At 44.7% G+C, this 23,011-nt stretch overlaps 1 protein-coding gene across 1 annotated transcript in view; it reads right to left on the bottom strand.

Annotated features, from left to right (window-relative positions):
- Window positions 1-23,011, bottom strand: part of slc25a13 (solute carrier family 25 member 13) — a 42,753-nt gene that overhangs the window by 12,745 nt on the left and 6,997 nt on the right. Inside the window, exons 3-11 of the mRNA XM_076149952.1 lie at window positions 20,680-20,819; window positions 15,411-15,557; window positions 13,328-13,466; window positions 8,658-8,751; window positions 7,444-7,528; window positions 5,282-5,366; window positions 4,065-4,223; window positions 1,815-1,867; window positions 1,289-1,369 (exon numbers count right to left, since the gene is read on the bottom strand). Of these exons, the coding sequence (XP_076006067.1) occupies window positions 1,289-1,369; window positions 1,815-1,867; window positions 4,065-4,223; window positions 5,282-5,366; window positions 7,444-7,528; window positions 8,658-8,751; window positions 13,328-13,466; window positions 15,411-15,557; window positions 20,680-20,819 (983 nt within the window). The remainder of the gene's footprint in view (window positions 1-1,288; window positions 1,370-1,814; window positions 1,868-4,064; window positions 4,224-5,281; window positions 5,367-7,443; window positions 7,529-8,657; window positions 8,752-13,327; window positions 13,467-15,410; window positions 15,558-20,679; window positions 20,820-23,011) is intronic.

Genomic DNA, 23,011 nt, shown 5'->3' with positions numbered 1-23,011 from the left:
CGCCTGAGTGGACCTAAGCCCATAATGACTTGTGTATTCTGAAATACTTTGCTTTAGTGATCAGCATCAAAAGAGGGTCGAGTGAAAGACCCTCTTTCATTTGCCAGGCCTGGTGGACTGTGTGTGTGTGTGTGTGTATTGGGGGGTAGTCTGTGTCAGCTCAGTGATCAAAACCTACGATGGGAGCAGAGCAGGTAACAGACTGGTGGGGAGGGTCTCAGGTAGCAGCCCCTGTCAATCATGTGAGCGTGCGTACAGGTGCAAGATTGTGTGTGTGTGCGCGTGTGTGTGTGTGTGTGTGTGTGTGTGAGCCTGTATGTGCTTGAGTGAGTGAGTGAGTGAGTGAGTGAGTGAGTGAGCGGGTGAAGTATAAGCGTGTGCTCTTTCATGTGTGATCTTTACACGTTCCATCAACAAACAGCAGCAGCTTCTGGCTTCAGAGCGGCGGGCACATTCCACGCCTGTCTGTTCAACTGTCACAGGGTCGGCACTCAGAAAACAGGTAAACATAGTTAAAGATGGTATGTAAGTCGTGGTACTGTATACGCTGCCTGTATACTGTACAGCATCACACTGCACTTTGAAGATGGAGAGAGGCGGCTGGATACAGAGTGTTAATATGATACACAGGCCAGTTTACAAAATGGTTCATTTGAAGGAAGTTGGAAGATTTTTGAGATCTCTGGCATTCACTTACCAGGAACCAGAGTGTAGCTGTATGGATCCACAAATTATGATCCCTGGCTCACATCAGAAAGCCTTATTTATTCATCCACATTAAGTTTTTAGTTAAGTTCGATACAAACAGGTTCTCTGTGGCCTCATGGCAGAAACAGCCGGGGGGGATCCAAAAGCTGTCAGTGACATAATTCAGACTAAAGTTTCCAAAAAAGCATTACACTTTGGGAAATTGCTGGCGTATCACTTTACAGCATTTATAAGAAAAGAGGGACATTAAAATCTTGTTGTTTTGACCACATTTGAAACTAAACTCAATTCTGGTTTATTGGTCCTGTCAATCATCGGAATTCACTTTTAAAGGAGGACGTATTACATTTATTCCTGACTCACCATGATGATGTGACAGAGTAAAACGACGCCATCTCACTGACTGGTTGCATGCCACAGAAAAACAATGTTATTTTGAGAGAACAACTTAGGTTTATTGAATATATCTCTTCAGCTCTGGTCTTTTCTTGACTATGAGAAATACGGACGAATATAATTTCATAAATTTGCTGTGAACGCACTGGTGAAGGGGAAAATAGAACAAAACCGACAGACTTACACATCCACCAGCCAGAATCTCAGCAGGCAGAGGGACGGATCCATCTTTCTGTCTGGTCTTTCCTCGCACAAAATCGTTCACCTGTAGACACAAAACATAATGCAGAGTCAGACGAGGAACGAGGAAGACGACCAGAGTCACAGCACAGGATATCTTCTGTTGAGTTTTAATATGTAGAAACCCCAGTAAAACAAAAACTTGAATTTCTACAAAGCAAACCCATACTTAATCCATAATTGGAGGTCATAACTTAACTATTAACTCTCATAACTGGACCGCAGTACTCATCAGAGGCAATGATTGTGGACCACAAACTTTACTTTTCATCAAGATTCATGATGGACAGTTAATAAATGAGTGAACGTGTAATTGTATGTCTGGCATCATTATTCTTATTTAAGAGTGTGTTGTGTGCGTGTATCCCATAAAATAAGATCCATGTAAAAGATTAAAGCCACGTTACATCCCTGGTGTATCTGTGAGTGAGCGAGCACATGTCTGCGCGCTCGCTAACGCTGTGACTTACTGTGAGCTTTATGGCCTTTTCAGGCGCCACACCCAGTAGCTGCGGTACGAGACCTATCATTAGAAAATGGAGAGATGATTAGACAAAAGACTGCTGTGGTCCCCCCCACTCACTCACATACACACACACACACAGTATACTGTATATACATACTACACCGCTTCCACACACTCCACATGAAGCGTGGCTTCCCGCTGCATGCGTCCGACCCTGCGTGATCCCCCAGACGCTAATGAAAGCGATTGATGTGGAGTGTGGGGACATCAGAGTAGCAACAAGAGAGGGAGCAAGTGAGGGTGAAGAGGAGGAAGAAGAGAGGGAAGCTGTTTCCAAGAATAGGAAAAAGGGAAGAGAATAAAACACACCGACCAAAAGTTTACGCAGACCTCAATTACAAACCAGGGCCGGATAAAAATAAACAAAATAATCACAACACTGCACAATGAATCTTGGCCCCCTACCCAGCCCCCAGGCAATGGGCCCAGACACACACATTTCCTCAGTAATAACCTAGTTTGTATGTAGTGAGGCCACACACACACACACACACACATATATACACACACACACAAACTAGCACACACATAATCATATACTGTTCTTGGCTAATAGACTTTCCTTGGATCTCATAAAAGAGGAAACAGAAATGGTAGTTTTTCCCGCAAACCTTCTTCAACGCATGACATGCATGTACTCGCACACAGACATGGGAAAATACACCTCATTTATTTTGGCCAAATCGTCCCTCAGAAAGTTTTCTTGGAGCGACGCTGACAGTTTCTCTCGTGCCGTTGTGTTTACGAGAGCGCTGCATCACACTCCAGCAGCCGTTACACTCCTGACTCTGCACTGGAGACGCTGAGAGGGGACGCACGTTTGGTTTTATTTCACTATCTTCCAAAGTTGGCGAGACAATTTTCTTGAGATCTCGGGAGAAGGGAAGTCGTTTCCTCGGAATAACAGAACATTTTTTTGGTCAAAATCGTAAACACGGGCTGATTTTGCTGCCGCGGCCTATTTGTTGCCATCCTGAAGCAACGGCAGAAGAGCTGGAATATATTGATCAGTGTATGTTTCCCTCCAATCAAAGCTTGAAATACAGTAGCTTCACACCTTGCTACAGACAATATATACATTATTGTGCGTCAGTGTAAGATTAATCGTCCGTTATCTTGTGAAAATGTGCTTGCTATCTTGAGAACCCAACTCACTCCCTCACACATTCTTCCCTCTTGCTGGCTTTTCAGTGGAGGCACTTTCAACTTCTCTTACATAAGTCCAGTGTGGCTGTCAGGCGACCTGTCTGGCCATCTATCTGGAGCCAGACCTGTCTGTCTCTCTGTCTGCCGAGCCATTTCACCGCCGATGGCTTTTGTGTTTCCCACAGAAACTCAGCATTTAAGTTTCCTCTCAGGAGCCCAGAGCTGTCAATCAATATCATGGGACTTAACCGGGCCCCTGCCACCATTCCAGGGTCCTCATATTTTGCGCCCCCTGCCCCCAGTCCTCTGAGACCCCAACAATACAGACACACCAACTGTCATTTCTGAGGACAGGGCAGGTAGTCATTAGCGATGCCGTGCGTGCCTGCATGCCCGGGAGCTTACCTGCAGATCCCAGTATGCGCTTGTAAATGTGCGTGCATGCTTACATAGTTGTGTGCCTACTTCATGTCTGTGTGTTTGCATGAGTGTGTCCAGACGTACTACATCAGTGCACTGTGACACAGGCCTAAAGGTATGTGGCCTTGCATGATGTTCATTGTCCTGCTCTGAAAGTCCCCAGCCAGCCAGTAATCACTTCAAAGGAGCCAGGTCAACAGAGAGGTGACCTCACACCGCCCTCCCGTCCACCCTACACTTTTGGTCTCGTCTTGTCTCCTCTCTTCACTTCTCTTTCATTGTCTCAACTACCTGCTTCTCCTTTCTTCTCTCAAATTCAGATCTTTTTTTTAAAGCCCGTTTTGAGGTTTTGACTGCTCATGTGTTATTTGTCGTAAAAAACTGCCTGTACATGTAGATTAGAGGACAAAACTTTAGCTTTGAGTGATTGTGTAACAAATGTTGAACATGGCAATATTGTTGCTGTACTGTTGCTTAAACATTTAAAAGGAACGATCGAGAAACTCATTGCGATGCAGAAACGATTTAAGCTTTTATAATGAATGCAGTGGATTGACTTGTACAGACTGGGGGTGAAGAGAAGCCTTGATTTGACAATAACACATTATAAACTTCATCACATACTCACCTCTGTAGAGGCCAAAGAAGCCCTCGTAGCGCACCACCTTCTTAAAGCAGTCAAAGCTGTTCTTGTACATGAGCTCTCCCACGAGGGAGCCGGTGCTCCTTTGGTTCTGCATGCGCGTCTTCACCAGATCAATGGGGTAAACTGCTGTGGCACCAACCGCTAGTACAGACAAGAGATGAAGGTTGTTACAGATCACAAGTTATGAGTGTATCGTTTACTTATTACTTCAAATGTTTTCTGTTAACTGCATGATGCATCACTGTAATGACCTCCTCCTCTTACCAGCACCCATATTCCACCCCAAAGAATACATTGTATATGCAAATATAACACAACTACACAACACCAGAGATCATCCATGCCATCAAGTGCTACAGCCATGGAAAAGTATGAGAAACATGGTTGCGTGGTTTGGGATGATAACGACTTTACGCCGTCTGTTTTAGAATGAAGCTATTGGGAAGGAAAAGGGTAAAAGACAACTGTACTGCAGATGTAGACTAAGAGGAGGAAGTGGAGGAGGAGCAGTGGTGGTGATGCAGAAACATCAACTTGTTTGGAGAGTCCCTGTTTCTTCTGTCTAATCTGTCGGCGTGGCCCCGTCGGATGGACGCAAACAAAAAGAACCGACCCAAGGCGACAGACTTAATTAAAGACAGACAGGCTGAGAAGAAGGGATGGCAGAGCCGCTAGACCCATACCTCCTTATTAAGCTGTCTCCCTTGGGATACAAGCGAGGGCAGAGGGAAGGAGTGGAGGAGGAAGGGAGGAGGAAAACAGTGGGGAGTCTAGAGCGAAACACAAGGCCCAGGCACCACCCTTCACCCCCCCCCACCCTTCAACCTCCCTCTGCTGATCACTCACACAGGTACAAAAGAATCCACACAGGAGGGTTTTCCCATGTCACACAGAGAGGGGAGAGACAGGACAGAAGGAGACATAGGGATGGCAGAGAGGGAGAGAGAGAGAGGTTGAGTGAGAACAAGAAAGAGAGGGAGCACTTCCCTTTAAGCAGGGGAGTGACCACAGTTCTTGTGAGCAAGGGAAGGGGCAATAGAGGGGCCATTGTCCTCTCTCTTTCTCCCTTTTCTTATGAGGATTGCAGAGGGCGGAGGGGGCAAGCAGGTAAGGTGGGGGGGGCGGGGGTGCGGGGGGGGGGGGGGGGGGGGGGCGCTGGGATGAAGGTATGCAGGGAACCAATTGGGTGTGACTCTTACCCCCAGCCACTGAGCCAAGGGAGAACCTGTAGAGCGACTCTGCCACCTGGACGAGGACGGGCCGGGAGCCGTCGCTGCCCGACTGCTGCACACCGAGAGGACAAGAGTGAATAAAGACATGAGGGCCACAGAAGTGTTGAATACAGTAACAAAAACAAGACAGACAGACAGATAGACATGCATGATGCAAGATGATGTCATGAGTGTCCAAAATATGTGTCAAGACACTTTTGCTTTCAGCTGTTTACCAATACCAACATAAATACAGTGCAGCACTTTCTGATCAATCCTCACATACCACACACATAAATCAAGCAGTCCCATACACGATACAGTGTTTGAGTGAGATGTGGACGTCTGTATATAATGGTCCTAAAGATTCTTTACATTGCAGATCAATAAACATGCTTCAAAGGCAAAAAAATGGTTTAGTAAGCATTATGCACAAGCACTAGTTCCATTGATTACCTCATTATTTTCATTCAGCAATGCTATAATAAATCAATTGAGAAGCTAGCAGGGATGGTGGCCAAAGTATGAATGTTTAAACAAATAACATACTTTCTAGGTTTTGAAATGTACACTTACACAGTTAACTATTAACTACTGCTGTATGTCTGTGCTGACAAGTTTAAACCATCTGATTAACTATTTGTTCACTGTCTTTACATGGTATATGAGTAATAATGAGACACATTATCTAAAGCTAATTTATAATGGATTGTTGGCATATAAAATGTTGAGTAGAGCTGGAGTCGAGGCGGTCTAAGTGCAGTGTTAGTATCCACACACAGTGACATTAGCCACACACTCCCCTCCACCTGAGGTACCTGTTGCCTTGTCTGGTCTGCCCAACCCTGGCCTCTCGACCCTGGGGAGAGGGGGTGGAGTGTGGTAAATCTGTGGGAGTGTAAGGGGGGTGGGGGTCTGTAGAACAGGTCCACCTGTCAAAGCCACCTTCCACCCCCCTCCAAAATTCATTCACAGTACTTTCTTCCTGTCCCTGCCTCCCCCCACTACATGACCTCCTCTACTTACGCCGTCATCCTTTGCACGGTTTGCCTGAGGTCTGGTGAAGCCTGGTGTAACTTACTGTCAGGACATTTGAGGGAGACGGCAGGATGAAGTTTACAAGACGTGGGGAGCCAACAATTGATAGAGAGAGAAAGAAGGGAGGAAAACCATGCAGAGAAATGAGGGAGAGCCAGAGGGAGAGGGTGAGAGAGAGAATGAGAGAACGAGAGAGAGAGAGAGAGAGGAAAGAGGGGAGACTTAGATCACAAAAAGAAAAATAGAAAGAACTACGGAGAGATGAGGAGCGAGGGTTCCAGCTTGCTGGCGGCCAGCCCCTGAGGCCAGACCACAAGGGCCTAAAGTGGCTCATTGTGGTGGGACTGGCGTCTGGGTAGTGCTGGGCCCCTTTGCTTGCTCCCCTTTGGCCCCAGCCTGCTCCAGTATGGCCTGGCCAAGCCCTCGCTGTACTGTTTGGAACCCACCAGGCAACACAACTTTGACCGAACAGTCCAAGAAAGAAAACAGTCCCCATCTCGTCTCATCTGTCCGCTCGTCCACATGTCCTTCTTCTCCTGTTATTCTTTTCTCAAATTGCTCTTCTGAGCCTCTTCATAGCTATTCTTTGCACCTTGAAGCATTTTGACATGGATTAAGTCTTGGGGAAGGCTCTGCTTGTCTTTTCATGGGACTGTGAGCAGTGTGAGTGTGTTTTTAAGACATCAACCACATGTCAGGGAGAGGTCTAGTGGTGTTTTCTTTCAAGAGAGTCTGTGATGGGAAGTTACATGACTTAGTCTTTCTCAACCTTTGAAACAGGACTTACCAAGTCTGGTGTTTTTGGAGCAAAGTTGGTCCAACTTTTTACAAGGGATTTGACGTCTCACTTTGAACTAAGGATATTTCTTACTTCTGCTTGTGTACAACTCTTCAACAAAGTGCAATTTAAACTACTCTTTAAGTCCCAAACCGAACTGATGTTTTTGTTCCAGGGATTAATGACCTGTGAACAGGAGATATCATTATCCTTAATGATGCATCGTAGTCATCTGCGCTCTGACATCTAGCCTGAGAGAACATTCTAAGAGGGAAACGAGCTGCCAGTGTGGAAGAGGAAACCTAAGACATCAACAAGTCTTCATATTCCTTACCTGTCTCTGGACCTTGGCCAACTTGTAGGGCAGGGCACAGTCCTCTAGAGGAGCTATCTTCTCAATGTCCACTAAACCAACACGGCTGGTGAAGAGAGTGAAAGGAGAGCGCGAGAGGTTTCAAGTCAAGTTCAACTGTCGTAAAAACACTCGAAAGCCTATAACATTTCATCCATGCATCAGCAAGAACGTGACCTTTGCAAGCACAATCTGTCTGCCTGCCTGAAATTACTCAAAGTGTAAAGATACTCAATCCTTTGACATTGCTCTGTGGGAAAATATTTTGCCATTCAAAAATTCAGACCTGTGCTTGGCATAATTGGGTGAGACAGGTGATCTTAAGGCACCGACAACTCCTATTTCTTTTCACCCATCATCCAAACCTAACAAAGACATTCAAACTTTGGAAGCAAAACATTTCTAATATTTCCATTTCACCTCTGTGACGTTCCCAGATTTCCTATGTGAAGGAGACGAGGATCACCAAATCACCCCAACTCCACTCTGACTATTGGACCTATTATCTCCCACATCTCCAATCAAGGGGAGTGGAAAGGGCTATTAAAGTATCCCATTGCCCAGAAATAATAATCAGGTGGTGTCTTGGGCCAGGGTTAAACATTACGAGCGCTCAAGTCAGCCGCGAGGCAGATGCAGAGGAACTTGGGGGAATGTGAGACGCATACAGTTGTTGTGCACTACTGATCATATGGACTGGAATTGCTTTTTTTTTAATAAATGGGAGTTTGGATTGGTTTTGAAAGAGGATTCTTTGGCACTGATGTACTCATGCCAGATCCTTTTGATCCCACACGGAATAGTTCTGCCTTTTTCCCTTCGGTATGGACCTGAGGGTAAAGGTGCATTTTACAGGGCAAGTCTGAGATTGATTTACAGAAACCTCCACAACTCCCTGGCAGACTGGGGGGAAAATGATAGGACATTAGTATGAAGTCATCCATACCATTGTGGCACAATTACCATTTTTTTTACTTTTTTTGCGATTGGTCTAGCTAAGTGAAATGAACAATGAACTAAGTTCATGACATTGTATCGACATTACTAATAATTATTTCCTCAGAGACCATATAATGCACCCTTATACAAGACTAGATATATACACCAAAAGTCCAATCCAAAATACTACAACATAAAGGATATTGAGGTTGAATTCATGGCTTAGCTGAACGTGTGTGTATGTGGTTCTGACTTACCCACGGGGCTCAGACAGGTCAGCCAGCTGAAAGAGGATGTCCACCTCCATGGGAGTCACCTTGCTAAACCTCTGGGCTGCCAAGATGAATTCCTCTGCAGAGAGAGAGTGTGTGTTGATTTTAAACATCATCCTCAGAACAGATAGATGCCAACAAATACAATACAATACAGTTAAAAAGGGAGGGGTGGGGGGCACATCTCCAGCTTTAGGGTCTACCACCAGATGGACAGGCATGGTATGGTATGCATGGTACAGTTCCATAGATTGGGGTCTGGGAGGCATCCTGATAGTTCCAGTCTAAGCTCTGTCCAAACTATCAGAGCTTATGACTGTGACTCTACCGGGACTCTACCCAGAGCTAATGAACATAGGGCAGTGTTGGAACATTAACTGTCTGGTAAATCGCTTCAACAACTACAGTCTGGTACATTGTCGGAATGATCTCATCCTCTGTGTGTGTGTGTGTGTGTGTGAGTGTGTTGCACAACTACCCAGCTCTTTCACCCCATTGCAAGTGTAGAGGGAACAACAATGCATCTTTGTCTGGAGAAATACTGTGGCACAAGGTTTGAGGTGTTCATCTTCATTCCACCAGATACAAGCCCACCTGCAAACCTGTCCAGTCAGTATCATGAATGTAATTTAAGCATCAGAACAAAGTCATGTAATCCTGCAGTCAATATACTGAATTGGATCGTCTCCACTATCAAAATAACAAACAGAATTGTTGACGACACACAGCATCCATAGAGACGATGGGTGTTGTACACAACATAGACAAATATAAGAGCAAAACCCCAAAACCCAATACACACGTAATGCTGTTACGAGACCGGGTTGGAATCTGTGCTGTTCCGCGTGAATCTGGGGTTTAACAATCAGCCAATTCCATAATTCTACATGTAAATGCAATAATAATTGTTTATGTCTTCGGTCTACCAGGATTTTTGTGTTTTAAGTTCAGAGGATTGCACATATCCTTCAAGTGTTTGGCTCTGTCCTTGATGGTATATGTTAGGTTTTCCGTGGCTGGGGAATTTGACAATCCATTCATCCACCGGATTATTGTCGGTTTCTCAGAGCTTTTGGTATAAGGCAGCAATAATGTATTTGTCCTGAAGTAAACACAAATATATCAACTTCGCCTTTGTGGTCCTCAAATTACAGTCTGTTGAGAAGGAGCCAGAAAGTGTTTTAATACCTATCCGTAGCTGGCACAAAGGGAAAAACCCTCATTATAACCATAGTAACAGTAAGTATTTTGAGAATATCCAGACAGAAAGCTTTCCAGCTCATCATGACTTACCTACAGCCATGAAAGGAAATGACAAAATGTTCATATGAAGCTGAATATCCTGACACCAACTTCAATCAATACTTTCTAAAAAGGAAAAAGTTGTGTTCTGGATCAAGGGCCTATATTTTGCCGTATAGCACATGCTGAGATAATGTACTGTTCACAAAGACAAACAATTAATCCATAAATTCTTTAAATGGTCGATACCATCATTGGTTTGTGTTGTTTTTTGATGTTTCTTGATGTTATGTTTGCACTTTTTCATGTCTCAACAATCTCATGTACTTCTACATCACTCATTGATTTCCTGTGTTTCTCAAAATGACTATCGACTGCTGGCGGAAGGAGAAACTTTCAATCTAAGCTGGACCTCGGGGGATCTAAATATAGCAAGGTAGCCACTTAGATCACACTGGGGTATGTGTATGATTGCGCCCCTTGCTTAAAATTCTGTCACTAGAGAAATTGGGATCTCAGCCTCTTTGTCTACATTTAATCATCCAAAGGAATACAAGAATTGCACTGATAAAGTCAGTCCGTCCATTTTATCTGTTGCTGAGTTTCATGCTGGATTTTTCCCATGTTTCCTTTACTTAGCAGAGAGAAGTGTCAAAGCATGTTGAAGTGATCATAGGAAGACGGAATAGAAAATATGACCGTGGAGAGTTAAGGGCTTGAGGAGTTCTTTGAGGCAGCTTTAGCATGTTGTAACTTAAGACCTGGCCTATTGTTGGTGGAATAAAGAACAGGTTGACTGTAGGCTGGCTTACAGTTGAGGAGTCAGCATTGTTTGACCTGCTTTATTCAAAGAGCAGCAGGCTGGGGTTGTGACAAAGTCGTCCTACACTGGAGCCATTCACCCCGTCGAGGCTCAGCTTACCCCTGAGGCATGGGCTCTCTCTCACACACATCTACGGGTAAATGCAGGTTAATGCTCAGAAGCATGTGAAATGCATACCTTCACATGAATAAACACACACAAGCACACGCACACGCACATGCACGCTCATACGCACACTCAAGACATACATACACAGCTCTGTGTGGGGATATCACGGGTCACAATGCTGATAACTTGTCCACCAAGATTACACATTCACACACACACACACACCTGACTGATCTGTACACACACTTGACAATTACCTGTCTGTTTGTCAAATGGTCTGTTTGACAGTATGTTCAGATGAATAACAGAGTCAAACCTATCTGCCTTGTCCACACACAGCTCCCTGGTGTTGTATAGGCTTTGGGTTCATCTGTGCCGCTCTGACAGGAGAATAAATCTAACCTTAAATGATTTTGCGCATCACTTGTACTTACTTTACATGTTGTAAGCCTCAGACTCAAACTCACTGAGGATGGAAATGTAATTGTGAAAGTCTGTTTGCACCCAGTGGAACAGAAATGCTTGCACTTACGGGCTGACCAAGAAAATGTAATCTGCTAGACATCACAGAGATATCACGTTTACAATCTCTCTGCTGTCCTTTGCTCAGACTAATGGGACTGTTGATAACCTAAAGCTGCAATCACAGCCAAACAGAACAGGAAAAAAACAGAAAAGACCAAGAAAGCAAAAACAATACAAGTATAACACTGTTGGCTGTCAAAAAGTGAACAATAAAAAGCAAACATAAAACATAAAAGCTTGTAAAGCCAGAGGAGCACTGCCGCACTGTCATTCACACTGTATGAGGCTAAGAGATGATATATGTTGAAATGTAAAACCATAGCATCAGGTCTGACACACGCAGTGCAAAACAATTTGTTTAGTTAAAAGAAAAACACAACTATCTGCAGCACAATTTGTTCTACAAAGTGTAATGTGCATGCACGCACACACACACACACACACACGCGCGCACATGTGTGTACACATATTAGTGAAGCGTTAAGCACTGTAATGGTGTCCCCAAGGCGAAACAGTGGCCTTGTTGCACATACGGAATCAATCAGTATTATTACGCATTTGTGCATGCTGTTACTGTACATGAATACGGGCGTGTGTATGCGAGAGAAGTCAGAGAACAGTGTGTTACTGAATACACACGCATACTTGTTAGATGCGGGTGTGTGTATGTGGATGTGTTTGTGAGTCAGTGAGTGGGACGTGGAGCTGAGCACTCACAGTCCCCACGGAGGCCTTAATGACTCGGAGCGGAGGGTGGATGGGCGGAGGCTGTGGAGGTCTGGCTGGCTTAGGGCCATCTACTGGGCCAGCCAAGCCCAGCCTCAGTGTACCTACGGTGGGAACAGCCGGGGGAACGTATGGGCTCTTGGCCTGCGTCGGGTACAGTCCACACCCCTGATAAGGCTTCAGATAGCATCGCGGGGCTACGCTAGTGGCTGAGGGCGATGTGGAGAGAAGTCAGAGCGGCTTCTTTAAGACTACGGCCAGAGAGAGAGAGAGGGTCGGGAAGAGAGAGGGAGGAAAGGGAGGAACATAGAGAAAGGCTCCTAGGCTCCGTGCCAAGGTACAAAGTAAGGGCAAGCAAGTGAAGGAGATAAGGGGTTAAAGGAAGCACCCATGGGTGACAGTGACAGAGGAGAGAGACAGAGAGAAATATCTGATGAAAGTTTAACACCTCACCTAATCTTCTGTAACATAACGGTATTTGGAATCGTCAACTTTCAACTTGTCATTAAAATGCCGTTTGATTTTCATTAGGAATCAAAAAGATCAGTGCCGATATGAGAGGGAAAGAGAGAGATAGATAGAGAGAGAGAGAGACAGACAGACAGAGACAGACAGAGAGAGAGAGAGACAGAGAAAGAGAGAGAGAGAGAGGGAGAGAGAGAGAGCCTAATAGACAAGAGAGACGCCATCAGGAACATCAGGATTGTGGATGTGCAGTACGTGTGTTGGGCTGGATCCAGTGTGCCCATTTCGAATGCCGCTGGCAAGGAAGGAAAATTAAACAGCCACGACTTTCCAACCTCCCATGCGCACGCACGCACACACACACACACACACACACACACACACACACACACACACACACACACACACACACACACACACACACACACACACACACACACACACACACACACACACACACACACACACACACACACACACACACACACACACACACACACACACAGATGTAAATACATTATCTGGGCAGCACATTTAATACTGCCTGTAGCTGAGGACGGCCTGTGAACACGTACAATACTCACATTTGTTTTGTCTGTGTGTGCATGTTTGTGTGTGTGTGGGTCCCCAGTACTGATTATCTGCCTACAGTCCACACATACATACACACACACACACACACACACACAAAGACCGGTACCACATGTGAGTGGGTCGTGCCTGTGTGCACATGTAGGTTTGTATACACGTCGAGTTTTGCACCGACCTTTGGTGACCTCCAGGTCTCTGCGGTGTCCAGCCAGCGTGCGGTGGATCTTTCTGATCAGCTCCATGTTGTTGAGCAGCGAGTTGAAGCCGCTGAAGTAGGAGAAGCTGACGTGACGAGACGTGCTGCCGCCCCCCACCTGGGAGAGGATTGAGGGGGGGTTCAGTTAACATGCAGGGGAAACTATCAACAAATAATATCTGAATATCCAACAGACACAAACAAGCAAAGAGACACAAGTCTACTAATAAAAACAAATGTCGATGCCGTGTAGATGTTGTCATTACATGTAAATTCGTACAAAAGTAATATTTTGTCCGAGTACGAGCTAATGTCAAAGGAAAGACGTACAGCTGAAAAACGGGTAAGTCAGCAACATTTTCCTCCACTACTGCCCCATAGGGAGGAGTAAACCTGTTTCAACGTCGACATTTTCCATCACACACACACATGCTCAGAGTTTTAATTAGTTTAATTAACTTCCCTTTATGAGGAGGAGGAAGTGGTGAAAAAGACACCTAAATAGAAAAAAAGGTAAAGGTTTAAAAATAGACAGTGGATTCTTGAGGACATTCCAATCGGCCCACAGCCTCTTTAACGTGTCCCACAATCCCTCCCATCTTCACCCGACCAGGACCTCCATCTCTCAGACAATCTCCCAATTCGGTGTTTGTGTCCGTTTTGAAATGTAAGTTCCAAGAGTCTTGTTGCCTATTTTGCGTAAGCTTAGGCAGGCAGGAGTGTGAGCCTCTGAGCGTTTCCTGCTCTCTGACAGAGGCCCGGGGGTCTGGAGGGTTCACAGCTCCCTTTCACTAGATGGCACTGTTTGCTTTACAGACAAACACGCAGGAAGGCCGCTCTCTGCTTCCCTGTGTCTGCATCAAGGGAGGGAAGCTGCAGCAATGAGGGGGAAACTGCCCTAAAAGAGAGACACTTTTGTATCTGCTCATATCTATGAGCCTATAGGCCTGAATCTTCCCACAGTGCTCCAACACAGAGAGCTTCTTAGCAGGAGAGGAGAACAATGTTTCTGTGAAAAGAGCCTTTATCGTGTTTGGTGAGTGAATTAAAGGTTGCCGCTTGACTGTTTGCGTTCTGCCAAAATGTTGGCCTTTAATATGTCTACAATGTTTATGAGTTTTCGAAATATGTCTGTCTGTGTGTGTGTGTCTCTGTGTGTCTTTGTATGTGTGTGTGTGTGTTCGTGTGCATGACTGTGTCTGAGAGTTTACTAACAGCACACGAGAGACGACTGGTCGGCGAAGTAAACACAGTGGAGAAAATGACAGAGTCTACAAGGTGTTTATGAAATGGGGCAAGACATGGACACGGGCGCACACACACACACACAGCACAGGCGCACACAAAGAAAAGACAACACGTAAAAAAGACAAACATCTCTGTGCTGAAAACAAATAGAGTACACACACACACACACACACACACACACACACACACACACACACACACACACACACACACACAAAGATGATGGACTGTGAAGCTCCAGTCTCCATCTATCTCTGTCTCTATCTCCCCATTCAGCTGGCCTGCTTGGCTTTGACACTGCCAGAGAGGTTAGATTTAATGACACGTTGGGAGAGAGACAGAGAGACGGGGGAGGGAGGGAGAGAGAGAGAGAGAGGGCGGTCGAGAGAGAGAAAAAAAAGGGGGAGGACAGATGAGAGGCAACAAAAAAAGGTAAAGAAGAAGAAGGAGAAATGAGAGATAGAGAGAAAGAGAGAGAAATACAAAGCCCAAACCAAAATGACTTGTGGCTCTGCGATTCTGCATGATGACGTGAGAAATCACAGCTAAGACAGGAAGGTTTACGCTTTTAAGCTCATTTGTCGCACGATTAGAATTCATTCAGTTTTACAAGTGAGGTGCGGCTGAGTGATTTAAATGTACAACATATTTCGCCGCAACATGAAAAAGGATCCTGGCTCGGGGAGTGTGGGGACAGTGAGGGGGTCTTTTGTTTTTTAAACCAGCCTGTTGTTGACAGCAGTAAAACAAGTAAAAGCAGAGAACCGCAGATCCAAACACACACACACACATACACAAAAAAAAAAACACCCACCGCCACGAGGCATTCCTCCACGAAGGGTGTAAGCATGTGCGGCCGGATGGTGACCATGATGTCCCTGAAGTCCAGCGCCGAGATGGAGCCGCTGTGGGCTCGGTCGCGCTGCATGAAGGCCTGCTGCGCGTGTTCCAGCTGCATCTCCTGTTCGGAAGGAGACGGAGGAGAGAGAAGGTGTCAAGAGATCACACGTAGAAATGCTTATAAATTCTACACACGCGTCTTCAGCTGGCTTCATCATAGAATAACGTTTCTCAGTGGTGTCTGGCCCTTCCACCCTGAAAGTCGTCACAGGGAACCAGCAGCGTTTGTCCCCAGCGTGGTCTCCTCTCCCAGCAGCAGCCTGCCTACTGTGAGGCGTCGCTTCGGCTTCTCACACCTTCACAAATCCCCATTAAAACACACACATGAGAGGGAAACACATGAGCACACACATACACACAGGTAAGATGGCTAATCAGCCAACTGCTCACTTTGTCTCTCTTCTCTCTCACACGTGTACACACACACACAAAGGTCTCGGGGGACAACAGCAGGCTGTGGTGTGGGGACAACGTCCCTGGAGGCCTTTGGAAATTAACAGCCATTATCGGTACCTGTAACCACAAGTCTGCAGAGAGGCTTGTAAACAAACCACCGACACAAACGCTCCCTTCTGTCTCACGTGGAGAAGCGATGACACAAGACAGGGACAGGACAATAATCCGCAAAGGAGTCACCCTGAGGTCCAGACAAAAAGCCTGAGGACAAAGAGCTAAAGCTGCTGGTTTGGATGCCAGTTCACCTGCAGGATTTGACGGCCTTCAGGTAAACAAGTCATGAAAGTGATGTATTTGTACATGCGGGGTTACTGAGTTGTGATGACATAATGTCGAAGGCCGAACTGACCAATTCGAGCTCACTTTATGCATTCTTACTTTTGAGTACATATCAATACGCTAAGTCAATAAATAGGCCACAACAAGAGGGGAGCTTTCCTAAATTCTCTCCTGTAATTCTATGTATTGTATCCCATTTTAATATATCTCTATGTAAAGGTCTTCAAGCCTCCCAAAATGCATTCAATACTTGTGTTTCTATCCAATAAAAAATAAAAAGAGACTGATACTGGGAACACTGAGATTTGTAATCCGTAACATTTACATAAAATTTTCATAATAAGGACATTTTACTGTGATATTTAACTAAAAACGCATCTGCCTGCCTTTTTCATCCATGCTGTTAGATTCATGGTGCAAGAGAGCAAAACGACATGACCTAAGACTACGTTACTATGGTGACAGGCATTGATGGTGACAGCACAAAATGGTATTACAATTTGATTAACAATTCATACATATAAGTACTTCCATCATATTCACACTTCCATGACTTTACCTGGCCGGGAAAACTTACATTTATAAATTCTTTGACTTTTACAGGATCTCTTTGACCGTTTGAACCCTGTCTGGAATTGTAATGGGTGCTGCATTATTCACACTGATTGATTCGGACTGTTACATCTTGTAAATGGAACCCAAAAAAAGTGCTGTGGCCACAGCGGCAGAGCGACAGACTGTGACTTATTGTTGTGCTGGATTTGAGTGATGCTTCGCTGACGGCAGAACTGATCTAACTCCAAATTCACGGCATCCAAGACTGAGGAAGAGTGACATTTACACAAAGCTGAGTGGAGACCGGAGGGGAAGAAAGAATAGACATTGCATGTTTTTGCAGATCTGGTTCTTTTGTTGCGATGTAGCAGCCATGTGTCAGTATCACCTATGAGCACAGCAGGGGGGGCTCCAAAGAGGGGACGAGCGAGTGGAAAGCAGAGGAAGGCAGAGGCAGGGAGACTGACGCCACGCGCGTAAACTCTCGCAAAGTAAATAAGGTGAGATATTTTGGTGTCAGCATCTCGAGTGTCGTGACTCACTCCTCTAGTCGCTTGTGAGTAGGTCAAAACACTTTAGTGAGAAATAAACTGAGGAGAGGAGGGGGAGGGGAATATCGAAAGTCAAAAACAAAAAAAAAGCAAATAGAAGACGGGGGGAAAAAAATTGTGTTTGTGTGCATGAGTGTGTGCATAGGCTCGCACAAGGACAAGCGTTTATGCATGTGCGATTGTGTGTCTGTGAGTGTGTGTGTGTGTCCATTTGTAATTGGAGAAGGGGGGGAAGAAAAAAAAAATAAGATTCCGTCTCTTGAGCTGGACAAGTCAAGATTCTGGAGAGCCGCACAACAACCGCACGGAACAACAAAACAACTGTGGTCCAGGAGGCTGGAGCAGTTTATAGTCTCAGGCTCTTAAAACCTTAACTTGTTGCAACTGTATGAGTGTTTCAGGGACATGGTTTTTATTTGGGGTGCGGGCGAGAGCGAGCAAGGGAGGGAGGGAAGGAGGGAGGAGACGTAAAGCTCGGGGGGCTTAAAACGCACCAAAACGCAGTCGCAGTGGCCTTAATTGTCCTTGGACGGGAATAAAAACACATGACGAGCCACCTCTGTTCGCTTTCAAAACCTAAACAATAGATACGAGCGGAGCGGGATTCTCTCTCGCTCTATTCCCATCTCTGCTTCTCATCACAACACGGCTAAAGCTATTACAAGGGGGAAGCTTAAGCACAACTGCCCGTTTACATGTGTGCCACTGATCCATCTATACGGCTCTCGCTACAGTCAAAACACACAATTGGGCCAAGATTCTGATTCAGTTTTTTTTTTTTGAGTGTTTAGACAATAAGAGGTGCATGTGGCATCCCCTATATGTAATTTAAACTCTTTACTACCACTATGTGCCATTTCGTTGGACATCGCCGATCCCACTGGCAGCGATTTCCACACTGACAAAGCGAACGGAGCCTTGGCCGGCGTCCACGCGTGAGACGGGAAAAATGCATGTAATTGGTGAGAATCTCTGGCTTCCATCAAGACAGTAATTGGCCAGAGAGAGCCCTTGTGAGAAATGTGCGGCGCAAACGTTTTCCCCGATAATCCCATCTTGTGAGCATCTGGCAGCGGTGTGGTTACAATGGCTGAAAAACACAACACATGTATGGCAGGAAGAGGAAGAAATAAAGGATGAGGACATTCTTTGAGGGAAAGCCGGGTGATAGGAGAATTACAAAAAATAAGGCCAACTATTCTGAATGTGATGTGTGCCTGTGTGTGTGTGTGTGTGTGTGTGTGCCTGTGTGTGTGTGTGTGTGTGCCTGTGTGTGTGTGTGTGTGTGTGTGTGCGCCTGTGTGTGCCTGTGTGTGTGTGTGTCTGTCTGTCTGTCTGTCTGTGAGTGGGCAGGACAAATAAAACATCCAAAATGAATAAATCTATTTTGGTCTTAACTAATGTGAAAACTGTTTTTATTAGCTGCACAAAGAACTTTTCTTTCCAAATCAATAAAGGCAGAATTACAGCATTGGGTAGCAAACTTTTACCGAATAACAAATGACTAAATTGTAAAAATGCCAAAACTTGGCACAGAGAGCTCAGTGAGATTTTCCATCTTCTTTACTTTTTTTACTTTGATCAGATTTTCCCTGATTTAAACTATATTTATGTAACGTTATTGTACCGATGTTTATATCTGAACCAATTTTACTTATTTTGTTCAATAAAATAAAACATTTTTTGTAGGAAAACACAAGTATTGTGCTCAAACTTGTGCACAACAGCACAGATATTGGAAAAATATCCTGATTGCGTACTTTAAGAACCGACTGCCAGAACACCTGGACTTCACATGAAACCGAAGAACTACAACAGCAAATGCATATAAGTCCACATCAAAGTGTTATTAATATGTCTTATTACTGTGACACAGTTCATTAGAGCGCAAAATAACATGAAACTTCTCAAGTTTGAATGTTTATCATTGGGTTTTACAAATACCAGCGGACCGGCGAGGCAACTGATTAAAGATAAAATGCAGGACTACGCTCACAACACTTCAAAGCTGCCCACTGTTTAACGTCACCTCACCTACAGAGAGAAAATATCGCAGAATAACATGAAATTCACTTTTCCTCTGCCAGTGATTACTGCATGGATCAATAGGCATAAGGGCGATCAAATGCAGAGAGCTTAAGCAGGAAACATGCATTTCATAGTTGAGCAATGAGTGCGGCTGGCTTAACGCCTGCTGCTGTGAGGAGCTGGAAACCACCGAGTGACTGACTGGAGAGAGAGAGAGAGAGAGAGAGAGAGAGAGAGGGAGAGATGTGCTAGGAGAGACGGAGACAGGCTCAGAGAGAGAGAGAGAGACAGGCTTAGAGAGAAAGTCAGCGTCTCCCTGGCCACAGCACAACATATGTGCACACACACAAACCCAAATGCAACAATACATGGCATGTCACTGCCCACACATATGGTAAAGCAGATAAACATACACACACACACACACATACACGTACACACACACACCGAACACGCAAAACAATATCCAAATATCCATGCGCTGCTGCCCAGTGTGTGTAAGCCATCTGGTCTAAGTTAAGTATAATATAAAAAGCTCATTCAGATACATGTTGAGTGTGGATGCAAACTTGGCACTGCTCGGGCCCTCTCTCTCTCTCCCTCTCTCCCTCTCTGTCGCTCTCTCTCCCTCCCTCTCTCCCCCCCTCCACTCCATCACCTCTCTCCCAGCTTAGGCCCGATTCAAGTCTAGACATCATATTGGAAAATGGCTCGCACGCCACAAATACGCTAGGAAATATTCCTGCTATACTATTTATGGAGGCAGAACTGCGTCTCTCTCTACCTGGTCTGAGAATAGGTGGAGTGGAGGGAAGCGTCCTGTACGGCGGCGGCTAAATGGAAAACAAATGCGGAAAAACGTCCCGAATACCGTTTATAACCTCAGTGTTTCATTAGTGACTAATCTGCTCAGTATGGAGGATTGTGTTTGGAGAGGGATAGGAGCAGGGAAATCTAACAGGATGCCGTGTGTGTGTGTGTGTGTGTGTGTGTGTGTGTGTGTGTGTGTGTGTGTGTGTGTGTGTGTGTGTGTGTGTGTGTACGCTCACATGTCAGGCCTAATTTAGATAAATATCTAACAACACACTTACATGACTGGATAGCACAAACAGGCTATAAACAAGGTGTGAAGTGGATAAGCTAAAAGTACATACAAATAGGTTGATACTGATTTATTGAATGCGTGTGATGGTGTAATAGAATTAAAGACAGACAGACAGAAAGAGACAAAGAGTGAATGATGAGATAAAGTGGAGAGTGAGTGTGTGCGTATGTGTGTGTTCCTGTAAGCAGGTCAGCTAGGATCAAACTCACCAGGAGGAACTGGGTGAACTCGCCATAGTTGAGCTTCTTGTCCCTCTGGGTGCCGAAGTGCAGCCGTATGAACTCGCAGTCCCAGTTGAAGGGGATGTGCTGGTGGATAGTGGTCTGGCTGAATACCTGCTTCACGTCCTCTGCAAGAGAGACGCAAAAAAAGAAAAGAGAGAGAGAGAGATGAGCTCCCTCTAAAATGGCTAAAAGTGATGGCAGGTTGCGGTTGACAGCCTAATAACAAAGATGAAACTGTTCAGCGTGGCAGTGTGGACGGATTTCCTGTGCTGAGTTATGGTGAATATGCAGAATTTAAAGAGAATTGGTGAGCTGAGCAAAAGGGCAAAACATTTTTTTAGTTTTAAATCCATTAAGTTTTACAAATTACATGAAAGTTTTATATGGTAACAAATATAAGGTCTTTATCACCAATTAAAACCTCTTCTGCTCATGTTCTGTACATTTACGTTTCCCTTATAAACATCTACTTCTTCCTGTCTATGTTTTTAATTAGCTCTTTAATTAAAACATAAAATTCTGCTGGCACCACGTCTTGGAAGCGGCACATTAACAAATAGCATGTGCTTCCTATTCTGCAGTTTAACATCATCATTATTTGATTTAGGAAGAAAAGGGCCGGTGATTGTTTTTGACAAAACGTCAACGTCAATCTCCAGAACGCACTTGTAGTCTGATTGAGACTTAAGTTCCTAAAGTCTAAATCAGTGGTGAATGACACATGGCAGAGCACGGTGAAGCTGCGTCGGCTCTCTGGATCCAGCAGGAAAGCCTTTTTTTCTCACTTGTGTTCCTCTGCCTGAACCCTCTAAGCCTCTGCAGCCAGTGGAGTGGAGAGACACTGAACATGAGTCCTAAATTACAGCCTTACTAAAGAAACAAAAACAAACCAATAGAGCGACCTGTTTCTTATTACCAAACAAGCCACGCTGAACGAGTGGAGAAAGGAGAGGAGGAAAGAAAGCTTTTTTTTTTTTAAAGAGAGACAGGGAGGGAGAGACAGAAAGAGAGCGAGGTGATATTTACCTCAGCCCGAGCTGCAGCTTCTGAAGTGAGACAGCTCGGGCATCGTTTTTTACACTTTAATGAGGCAATAAATATACAGTCTTTAACTCTTTAAAGGAGAGGTACAGAGCCGCTCCAGAGCCCAGCCTTTATATTATCAGCTTTTATAGAGCTGTCAACACTCCTCTTTTACTTTTTTTTGTCTTTCTGGCAAAGCGACAACTGCATTTCATGTGCCGTGTTATGTAATGAACTTCACATGCCTGCAAATTATGGATTTCTTTTTTGTTAAGTGCTAAAAAAAAAATGTTTTAAGCTGCATTCAAACGCCCTTGTTTAAAATTCAGAGAGCTTTGCCGACTGCACTTAATAGAAATTACTGAGGTTATTTTCAAATAAAAATGACTTTACAGAAAAATGAAATAAAAAGAAATCAGAGCAGAGACATTTATTGCGTGGAAAAACATATGGGGCTTTAATGCAACCAAAGTTGCAGCAGCTATTAATGTTTTTAATAGGTAATAAAGGGCAGAGTTTGTTATTCTGCTGGACGTGGCGAGTCCCTTTAATGTGATGAATGGCAAAGAGCAAAGGAGAGGAGAGAACAGGGAGAATTCTGTAATACATCACAACAAAGCAACTTTGACAAGTCTATAATCTGAGTCGTAACTTATTCACGTGTGGTGAAATGGCAGTGGCAGACACTGTCGTCAGTGTTTGTGCATTACGTGATGCATGTTATGTTTTTCATGCAATTTTCCACTTGTGTGCGAGTCTCATAGCTCACTTGCATTGGGATATTCATTAACCTTTGAGAGAGGCAGAAAAACAGCAGACCTTTTAATTGCCACCAAGAAAACGTCACTCTAATTGATCCTTTTAAATATGAAAATTTACATATGTGCATATATAATAAACTGCAATGATCTTGCACCCCGTCGACAGCAACAATTAAAATGAAATTCACTTACTCTTCCCTGTTTGCGGGTGTGATGTGTGCTCTGCATCTCAAATCAGCCCTAATGTGCTAACACCTACAGAAAGCAGGCAATAGGCTTGTTTAAATCAATTAGGCAAATGTGAAATAAGCAACGAGCACAAATGTCTTCCCTTTTCACCTCTGGGCTCTGGAGCTGTGGTGCCAATCATGCACATGTGTACACGTACACACATAGACGCACACACAGTGAAAGCAGCTCATCAAGACCTCCATCCTTCTCCAAACCTCACCTATTTCTCTCTACAGATACAATAGAGGACCACAAACTTTAATATTCTGTAGGCGCAATCAGAGCCATAACAGAGGAGATGA

Source organism: Genypterus blacodes, unplaced genomic scaffold (genome assembly GCF_046128005.1).
Source record: "Genypterus blacodes isolate CSIRO-AG114 ecotype Tasmania unplaced genomic scaffold, CSIRO-AGI_Gbla_v1 ptg000048l_1, whole genome shotgun sequence".
Lineage (NCBI taxonomy): Eukaryota > Metazoa > Chordata > Actinopteri > Ophidiiformes > Ophidiidae > Genypterus > Genypterus blacodes.
The sequence above is the reverse complement of the archived record's forward strand: the minus strand, read 5'-3'. Positions and strand labels throughout refer to the sequence as shown.